The sequence below is a fragment of the Pyrus communis genome, chromosome 12 (assembly GCF_041283825.1).
Source record: "Pyrus communis isolate YQ-2024b chromosome 12, ASM4128382v1, whole genome shotgun sequence".
NCBI classification, from domain to species: Eukaryota; Viridiplantae; Streptophyta; class Magnoliopsida; order Rosales; family Rosaceae; genus Pyrus; species Pyrus communis.
The window spans coordinates 21,350,870-21,359,865 of NC_142576.1; the positions used below are offsets into that span (position 1 = coordinate 21,350,870).

An 8,996-nucleotide genomic window follows, 5' to 3' on the forward strand; every position below is an offset into this window, starting at 1 on the left:
GCAGTGAAGCAGAGGTGGGAGACGGAGAGGTCGAGGGGGTTTAGAGGGGAGAGTTTCTAGGTGGAGAGGATAGATGGCAGCGTTTGGAGGGAGAGGTTGTGCAGAGAAGACGGGAGCAGGGGGAAGAAAGGGTGAGGGGGAGGAAGGTTGAAGGGGGACGGGTGGGAAAGGTGGGAAGGGTTTTGGGGATGCAGGTGTCAAGAGAAAGAAGAGAGATAAACGAGAGAGAGGAGAGAGAGGGTGGATCCCACAATTTTATATAAAAAATAATTTTACTTTTAATTTTTTAACATTTAATTATTAAAAATATATTTAATTAATTTTTAATTCAGTTGGATTAGTGAGTGGGTCTTGTCTCTGACCACGTCAGCATTTAACAGAGAAATTAGCAGAAAAACTGACAGAGGTCTAACATTGTCAATTTTAAAAGATGAGGTATGAAAGTGTCGTTAGACCTATAATTGAGGTAGTTTTGTGTAATTTACCTTATTTTTTTGTTTAATCAATATTCAATACATATCGGGGAATCTCAAACGTGGGGCCACACTTTCTCATATTTCCAATCACTTCTCCCCTGGAAATGTCAATTTCGGAACTGGAGAATAAAAAAATAAAAAATCAATTTCCGAATTATTCACCAAAAAAGAAATCTTTTAATATTCCTTTTTCTTTTCATAGATCCGATTTATTTTCCACCAAAAAATAAGAATAAAAATACATAAATACCTCTGATTTTGCTGTTTATGATATCAAAAGTCAGAGATATCAATCCCTCTCTTCTCTGTCTCTGAAGTGAAATCGAAAACATGCAGATTTTCGTGAAAACCCTAACCGGGAAGACCATCACTCTCGAGGTTGAGAGCAGCGACACCATCGACAATGTCAAAGCCAAGATCCAGGTACTCTCTCCCTCTAATTTCTGTTTTCTTCTTGTTTATTTATTCGCTCCATAATTTAGGGTTCCGATTTCTGGTCGATTGGGGTTTTTAATTTATTACGATTTTGTGATTTGCTTCAATTAATATTTTGTATCAGTGTTTGTGATTGTATACGTATATATATGTGTGTGTGTATGTGCTCCTAGGTTATACTGGGTTTAGTTTTGTTTCTTGAAAAGAGGAGTATTTAGGGAGTTATTCTCTGTTGGAACAATTTTGTAGCTAGGGTTAATGTTTCTGATTTTTGGGGGTTTAAAGTTATTGCTCTTGCCTCTGTTTTTCTGGTTTTATCCTTCTTGGAAGGGAAAAGGACAATCGAATTTCACCATGCCAGCCCTTTTGAGAAATAACTGTGTAAACTAATTTGTGTGGCAGACTGGCAATCAATTCCACCCAGTCTTCCATCGTGAGGCTTCTTTTTGTTGATTTTGTTTTAATTTCGTCTCTCAGAGAAATTTTAAGCCGAATTGTAGCCTTTGTGAGATTGTTTATGAAAAAGACGATACTTTTATCTACCGAAGAACAAGTTTTCATCATGACAACATTGGCAATTTTTAGACTATTAATTATTTGTTTTCACGGACTTGTGGAAAAAACATTAGTCTCATAGAGAGATCAGTGGCAATTTTGAAGGCGAATCACATGTTAGAGTCATGATGTTTCTGTCCTTAATATTTTTTCATGATGTTTCTGTCCTTCATATTTTTTCTTTGTGCGCATTAAAAGGAGTTCCATTTGTAGTTGTTGGATTGCATGGTAACTTGTATATGTTTGTTTTCAGGATAAGGAAGGCATCCCTCCTGATCAACAGAGATTGATTTTTGCTGGTAAGCAATTGGAAGATGGTCGAACTCTTGCAGATTATAACATCCAGAAGGAGTCAACGCTTCACCTGGTCTTGAGGCTGAGAGGAGGAACCATGATTAAGGTGAAGACTCTTACTGGGAAAGAAATTGAGATTGATATTGAACCAACTGATACCATTGACCGGATCAAGGAAAGGGTTGAGGAGAAAGAGGGAATTCCTCCAGTGCAACAAAGGTATATTTTCCTTTTGTTATAAAATTCAATGTAATTAAAGTAATATGTTATTTTAATTCAAGTCACTTCTGATTGATTATTTATATCTGCATCAGTTCAGTAGTATCATATGTTAATCATTTGAATTCTTTGTTTCTCATAAATATAATAACATTTTGGTTTTCATTCTTGTCGAATTTCTACTGTATGATGGATAAAAAATGATTTACTGAATTATTCTATCTACGTGCTCTTGCTCTCATATTGGGCAGCGAGTAATGATTGTTCTAGCCTCCTTTTTGTCCTGTAATAATGCTGGAAGTTGTGCTTGTTCACTGTTTACTTTGAAATGCTCTCATTCATGATTTCGGCGTTCCACAGCACTTACATTTGATCATCTGGTGAGATTGTTCAGATTGATAGGATGCCCATGTTACAGTTGACTTTTGTTTCTATTCCTGTTTGGGATATTTTAGCTGCTGCTGCTGCCGACTTGTGTTTGGACAACAGATAATACCCCATGATTATTATTCTGTATATATATGTCTGAGAACTTCAAAAGAAAATTTGGATTTGAAATTGCATTGCTTTCCTATTATGAAGTCTTGTATCGCTCTTAGCTAACGGGAATAATCTTCTTAAGCAGTATCCGTCGCATTATTGAGTTAGTTAACAGTTCTGTTCATTGCTCTCCCGTTGACATTGTTTCAGCACAGGTTGAGTGGTATACTTACTAAACATTTCAGGAAATGTTTTTCATGTTAACACGTTTTTTTTTGATGTTTTGGTCATTTTCAAGTTCTTAAATTTCTTTCACATCGAGTACTGGCCAATTTTTTTCTGTGGCCAGTGTCTGTCAGTTGTAGTTCCACTTATTTGCTTCAAAGACCTAATTAATTTTATAAATTTTGTAGGCTTATCTATGCTGGCAAGCAGCTCGGGGACGACAAGACAGCTAAAGAGTACAACATTGAGGGGGGCTCTGTGCTTCATCTTGTGCTTGCACTGCGAGGTGGTAGTCAATAAATTGGATCCGGCAAACTCTTTTGTTCTGGCCTTATCGAGTCTTGATGCCTTACCAAAAATTTGAGTTGCATGTTATTTGTTGATAAATTCAAATACATGGCGGAAAGCCTGTTCTAAGCTGGTTACTGTGGACATAAGTATTTCTGTTACTCGCATATATTTGCCTCTCTCTCTCTTTCCCTATCTCTCTCTCTCTCAGAACTCACACACGGTATCGTATCATTGGCACGGGATGCCATGGTGGCGGTGCACCTGTGCCATGGAAAGCCAGCTCGTTTGTAAGGGCCATTGTTTCTGTTTGATGGTTCTACAAACAAAGACATATCCAAAGATTTCGTGAGGAATGTGATGTGATGTGAGGCTTCTCGAGGGCTCTTAAGCGGGTCTACATAGAAAATTTTAGGAAGCGAAATGAACTGGTAAAATTGTGGCTTCTGAGACGAGAGATTGGTTTAAGCAATGGTGCCCTATCTGGCCATTCTTAACGATTCTCAGTTTAGGATTTAGGGTTAATTTATTCACAGATTTGTTGAGAATAATGTTGATGTAGGAATGCAAAACGGCTACTTTCAATACTCTCCGGTAAGTTCTTTTTGCCAAAGAAAGAGCGAAAGAAGGCACATGCAATGTCTCTCCTTTCATCAAGGTGTGATTCATTCTTAACGGTTGGAGACTCCTAACCATTTTTTCTTTTATTAGTAAGATGAGTTGTCTTGGTTTGCAAAAGAGCGAATAATCTTTTTATTGCAAGTATCACCCCACAACCCTGATCACACCCTCAAGAATATGAGGCAATAACAGAGCGCCCTATGTGTTCAGATGGAATTATTGATTACAGGAGAGTAGGTTAAACCTCACAATAAGCTAGCCATATTAATTTGGTTCAAATTTGCATTTAACGAGAATTGAACCTGAGACCTCTCAGGTATAAATAAAAAGGAATACCACTAGACCGTAGTACTCAGTGGCTAGGACGAGGGTGCTTTTAAAACCTTTGCAAAGTAAGCCTTAAGCAACTCTACCATTAGGACATCAAGGGCTGAAATTTGCAGAATTGTGGGAAGTATTAACAATTATAAGAAGCAAGTTAGTATTGAAAAGTACGTAGATTTAGTAGGGGGTTCTATAAGCCTGCATTTGCAAAGCAACCAGTGTAAGTAGAAGCACTTTTAGCGTTGGGAAGGATCTCTTTCTGAATGGCTGTTGAGTCCAAACTCTACAAAAAAGGGTTCTAATAAGAATGCAAAACAATTCCTATAATATTAGCATCTTCTCTATCTCAACATGTAAATCGTTGAAGATGATCCTTTCATCTACAAGGTACGTACTTCAGCCTATGGTGTTGTGTCGCTTGCTCCTCGAGCGGGGGCCAAGGAGACTTTTCACGGAGGTTTCCTCTTTACTCAAAGGAGACGGAATCAAGAGTCGGGGGCTTCTTCCAATCCTTCTCGGAGACAAGTTGGCTTGCTCTAGAACCCGGAACTGAAGCTCTGAAGGATAATCCCTCATGCAACCTATTCGCGGTCCAGCTCCCGTTGTCCACCTGCTGGTTAGATGCTGCGCCAACTGGTATGACTTCATTCCCTTGTGTGAATCAATCCTCTGCATGATCGTTTCCTTTGGCACTGGCTTTTCATCTTCTTCGAATTGATCTTCTTCGAACAAGTTCAGTTTAGGGACCATGAAGTCTTCCTCTGTCAGGACTGATTCTTCAGCTGTTTCGTAACCATCATCCGAGGCAGAGTCTGGAAAGTATTCGCGACAGGTTATTGGTATTCCGTCCTTCAAAATGTCAAAGGCATCGTTCCTTTGTGGTATTTCGAGTTTGGCTATCTTTGAGCAGAATCTTTCAGGTAATCTTGACAGAATAGGATTGGGATTTTCTGCTGAGTTAGACTCCTCATTTCTTGAGTCAGTGTTATCTTGCTCTGTGCCTTTGTCTTTTGTTGTTGTGGTTTCTTTTGGTTTTCGTGGGCTGTTTCGGATGTTGCTGCTCTTCTTTGTACAGCCTCCTTCTTCGTCATCATCTGGACTTCTCTGCAAATTGAAAGAGAATACTTCTTAGTGAATTCCCTATACTACTACATAAACTCATCTTCTGAAATTGTAGAAGATAATTTCTCGAACTAAAACAATCGAAGTTTGCTGGGTGTACACATACATTAACATTTGTGAGATCGACGTCGTGTTCCATAAGGAACATTATAAATTCCTGGAAGTTTTCTTCCGTGGGGAGATAATGCCCACTGTGAGGCCAAACTGACTGTTGACATAAACCGAGAAAGAAAAACGAGATGATTAGTATTGTGTTAAACATAATCTCATTGGCAGTATAAAGGATTCGATCGTTTATACCTTCAGAATTCCTTGTTCCACTACTAATCTTCCGGCAGAAAGAGTGGCTCCGCCTGCCAAGAAACTCGAATGTTGAAACGTCCCCTTGCTCTTCTGTCCAACATACAAGGTCTTGGATGTGCTAAGCACAAATATCCACTTTGTGTCTTTAGGTTCTGATGTATCAAGAAAGTTTCCACTCTGCTTGTACATGAACTTCCCATCCTGCACTACAACTTCATAAGCCTCCCTTTCGGTCTGCAAAATGAAAGAAATCTTTGTCAGTAATTCGGTTCTCTTTGAAGGTTTACCATTAAATTGAAACCTTGGTGAATAAGTATGGACTGTTTCAAATTCCTACACAGAGAACTTAAAACGGAAAATCTTGACTGATGATAACACTCACCGGGCCAAGATACTTGACACATTGCGCTTGAAGCTTCGACCTAGGGCATGTTTCATGGTTTAATTCTCTTCCATCTCCTATATCAAGCCTGCATTTTTAAGAAACAAACTTTCGTAACTACTAAATAGATGCTATACAATGTTCTTGGTTGTGATCATTATATGATTTCCCAGATTATTTACTTACCAATAGAAGAATGGCTGTTTACTTTCGCAATGGAGCCATCGTGCGTAGTAAAAGTGAAGATTATGGCCATAGCGATGTCTTGGATCAATCTGTTAGGAGGAAGGAATAGGAGTGAGAATATCCGTAATGAAATCTAGTACAGTGATTGTAAGATATAGAACTTACTGCCTCAAGCCAATGCTGCAACGCAAGTTTACGCGCCCTTTTATCCTTTGACAAACCTTTTCCCACCTTCAAAACAGTTGCAGCAACAAAAATTAGAGCCGTAATTTAACAGTACATAATGCAAGGTCACGTAGCCTTAATATTAATTACCTTGGCAGCTTTAGTTCTTGCCCGAGACCAGCGAGAAACAGCTGTCTCAGGTTTCTGAATGTCGAAAAATGATATAGAGCTCTGCCTTAGTTCAGCAAAATCGAGCACCTTCCACCTACAAATCGAACCACAATAATATAAATCTAGGCGTAAAAAAAATTTCCATTTCCTTTCACAGCTCTTCAAGTTGCAAGTACACATGAATCAAAGCATACCATCTCTGCTCCACAAGAATTGCACAATCCGCAAGCTGTCTTCTGGTCCGAAAACTCTTATAAACTTTCTGCAGCTTCAATGCAGCCTGGTATTTGGGCTCCTTTAATGAGTTCTCGGATGTCTGCTGTTTCTCTCCAATACCGCTTTCTGCTCTAGCAGACACATTGTTTTCCATATCCCTGGAAGGTGAGTTCGCTGAAATGGCGTCTAATTCCATCTCCTTCAAGCTAAGTGGTTCTTCAAAGTTCATCTTTACTGAACCAGGTGATTTCATGGTTGTCGTTGGTTCTGAATCACAGCAGGTGTTGGAGCTCAATGACTGCAATGGCTTCCTCTCTTCTTTCGTAATACTAACTGGACCTACATGAACAGCTCCACAATGACTATCCAAATCATCAAAATCTGCAAGTGGGCAGGATACTGGAAACCCCATTGACCACCAAGGAATTTATAGATATATAAATTATGCTACAAATAACCAAGATCTGTATCAACAAGATCTATGGGGTCTCTATACCTGCAAAAAATGAACAAATGTACAGAATTAGTTATAAAAACATTACAGCATACGTAGTAATATTATGGCTCATTTCATTCCCAGGATTGGATTGGATTGGATAACTCATAAAATTCAAGGTATAGTGAAGGCAGAGGTGAATGATTTCCATTTTGAGGGGATTACAGATAAACAAAACATATCGCTTCTGATCATGCTATTTTGCAGCGATTAGAAGACGTAAGTTTTCTTCACGAGTAATTTATTCTCTACCTTCAAGTTGGATAAATTATTTTTCGTTCAACATCCAATCCTAAGCACCAGACGAGCCCATGTTTAAACATTCAGGGATGGAGTTCTACTATTCTATACATTGATGGAGACATCCATCTCCCCCTTATTCCTGCTTTTCTACAAGAAATCCTAACATGGTACCTCAAAAGCCATTTTTACAACCTCCGTGCAAATAGCAAAAGGAGGCTTTAAATCCATCAAACAACCAATTCCATATTATGTAACTCCCATTACAATTTTTCGAAAAACAAATTAAGAATTACGTACTCAATAATGAAGGGTAAAAAATAAGCGTTTACCTTAATCAGAGAGAGTCAAAACGAGAGATGGCACTGATTTAAGACAAAGATTGAGGAGGGAGAGAGAGAGAGAGAGAGAGAGAGAGAGAGAGAGAGAGAGAGAGAGAGAAGAAATGGACATGCAAATGGCAGGTAATGATGAGAGAGAGAGCGGGAAATATGGGAAGTTGAAAGTTGAAAGTTGAATGGGGTTCTATTTTGTTAAGCTTCGAGCTTAATGTACCTTCGTTTCCTTCTGTTTCTGGCTTAACACAGCACCTATACGTTGGCTATATGCTATTCTTGCAATGCAACATTTATTTATAGAAGGCTTGGAGTCAGAGAGAGAGAGAGAGAGAGAGAGAGAGAGAGAGAGAGAGAGAGAGAGGGAGTCAGTCATAATTGGAGTATGTTCTCCACATATGTGGTATTGACCACATAAGGAAGTTTACCTACTTATAATATATTTGAGGAAAATAGTGCAATCCAACGTAGTCATTTATATGTGTCGAATAAATAGACAATGTTAATACGAATAACATAGTCTTGATGAACTATCTATTTATTAAATGCATATAAATGATTAAACGATCTTTGATTTGATTAATTTTATAGTGATCTTTAAATGATGATTAAGAAAATGAATGATTTTCAATTATGAAGACCGAACAAGGTGGTGCACCCCATGGGTTCAGTGCACGTACAAATCCTATTCTCCATACTTTAATTAGATTAGTATCAAGATTTCAGAGTGACGACCAACGGTCTGTTACTATTCACATCAATAGTCCCCACAAGTGACGGGTAGTACGGATCTTGTTGTAACTAGAAGTAGAATAGCTTCATTGATTTTCAATTTATCAACAAGGGATTCATGTACCTTAATGACCATATTTTTTTTATTACAACAATATATTTACACTAAAAGGTCGGAGACTTGGGTTCGACGACCTAATTGGTCAGCCATAATAATTATCTGTCAAATGCTCCATTCACAGGTGTTGAACTCAATATATCTCACTTACAAATAGAGAAAATATTATTAGACGTAGTGCTAAGTGAATATACTTCACCACTATAAATTATAGATTTCTATGTGGATATTGTGTAAAATGAAAGATATTAGGGGAAGACCTTCCACTCTTTTTTTTTTTTCTAATATAAACACCACAAACAAATATATCTTATTTTGTTGTGACGGAAAATAAGCTTGTGTTTCTTTCCTAACACGAAAAGGTGCACACACCACAAGTTCTAGAGGATAATTAAGTACCCTGTCTTGGAGTTGAGGGTTTGTAACTTATGATTCAAACTAAATTCGGTTATGACATGAGTTATCATTTACCAAAACCTACACCCTTCATAAAAGCTAACTAATCTCACTCTAACAATGCAATTAGTTGTGGACGTTAAAATTTTCCCCATATCTTTTCTTTGATTTTCATCTAGGTTTCTTTGATTTTACATCCTAATTGAAGCTAAAAAAA

The 8,996-nt window shown here is 38.0% G+C and overlaps 2 protein-coding genes across 2 annotated transcripts; one reads left to right on the forward strand and one right to left on the reverse strand.

The window, feature by feature from the left end:
• Positions 1 to 585: 585 nt before the first annotated feature.
• On the forward strand, positions 586 to 3,141 carry LOC137745180 (ubiquitin-NEDD8-like protein RUB2). The gene is made up of 3 exons (XM_068485085.2): positions 586 to 899; positions 1,720 to 1,979; positions 2,873 to 3,141. The coding sequence occupies exons 1-3, from the start codon at positions 807 to 809 to the stop codon at positions 2,982 to 2,984; spliced, it is 465 nt and encodes a 154-aa protein (XP_068341186.1). The 5' UTR covers positions 586 to 806; the 3' UTR covers positions 2,985 to 3,141.
• A 1,010-nt stretch (positions 3,142 to 4,151) lies between these two features.
• On the reverse strand, positions 4,152 to 7,533 carry LOC137746273 (IQ domain-containing protein IQM6-like). The gene is made up of 9 exons (XM_068486348.2): positions 7,211 to 7,533; positions 6,441 to 6,958; positions 6,226 to 6,340; positions 6,076 to 6,141; positions 5,911 to 5,999; positions 5,725 to 5,812; positions 5,340 to 5,576; positions 5,146 to 5,247; positions 4,152 to 5,021 (listed from the first exon to the last, which is right to left on the reverse strand). Exons 2-9 carry the CDS (start codon positions 6,872 to 6,874, stop codon positions 4,314 to 4,316), a joined length of 1,839 nt encoding a protein of 612 aa, XP_068342449.2. The 5' UTR covers positions 6,875 to 6,958; positions 7,211 to 7,533; the 3' UTR covers positions 4,152 to 4,313.
• Between the last annotated feature and the right edge of the window lie 1,463 nt (positions 7,534 to 8,996).

What these genes read in the sequence shown, in the direction of transcription:
- LOC137746273 (XM_068486348.2), bottom strand. Translation starts at nt 6,874, where the DNA reads ATGGGGTTTCCAGTATCCTGCCCACTTGCAGATTTTGATGATTTGGAT. An exon ending in CAAGAACTAAAGCTGCCAAG is followed by an intron (nt 6,142 to 6,225) that starts GTAATTAATATT and finishes ACTGTTTTGAAG; the next exon opens with GTGGGAAAAGGTTTGTCAAA. An exon ending in TCGATCTCACAAATGTTAAT is followed by an intron (nt 5,022 to 5,145) that starts GTATGTGTACAC and finishes TTCAATTTGCAG; the next exon opens with AGAAGTCCAGATGATGACGA.
- LOC137745180 (XM_068485085.2), top strand. Translation starts at nt 807, where the DNA reads ATGCAGATTTTCGTGAAAACCCTAACCGGGAAGACCATCACTCTCGAG. An exon ending in ATGTCAAAGCCAAGATCCAG is followed by an intron (nt 900 to 1,719) that starts GTACTCTCTCCC and finishes GTTTGTTTTCAG; the next exon opens with GATAAGGAAGGCATCCCTCC. An exon ending in ATTCCTCCAGTGCAACAAAG is followed by an intron (nt 1,980 to 2,872) that starts GTATATTTTCCT and finishes TAAATTTTGTAG; the next exon opens with GCTTATCTATGCTGGCAAGC.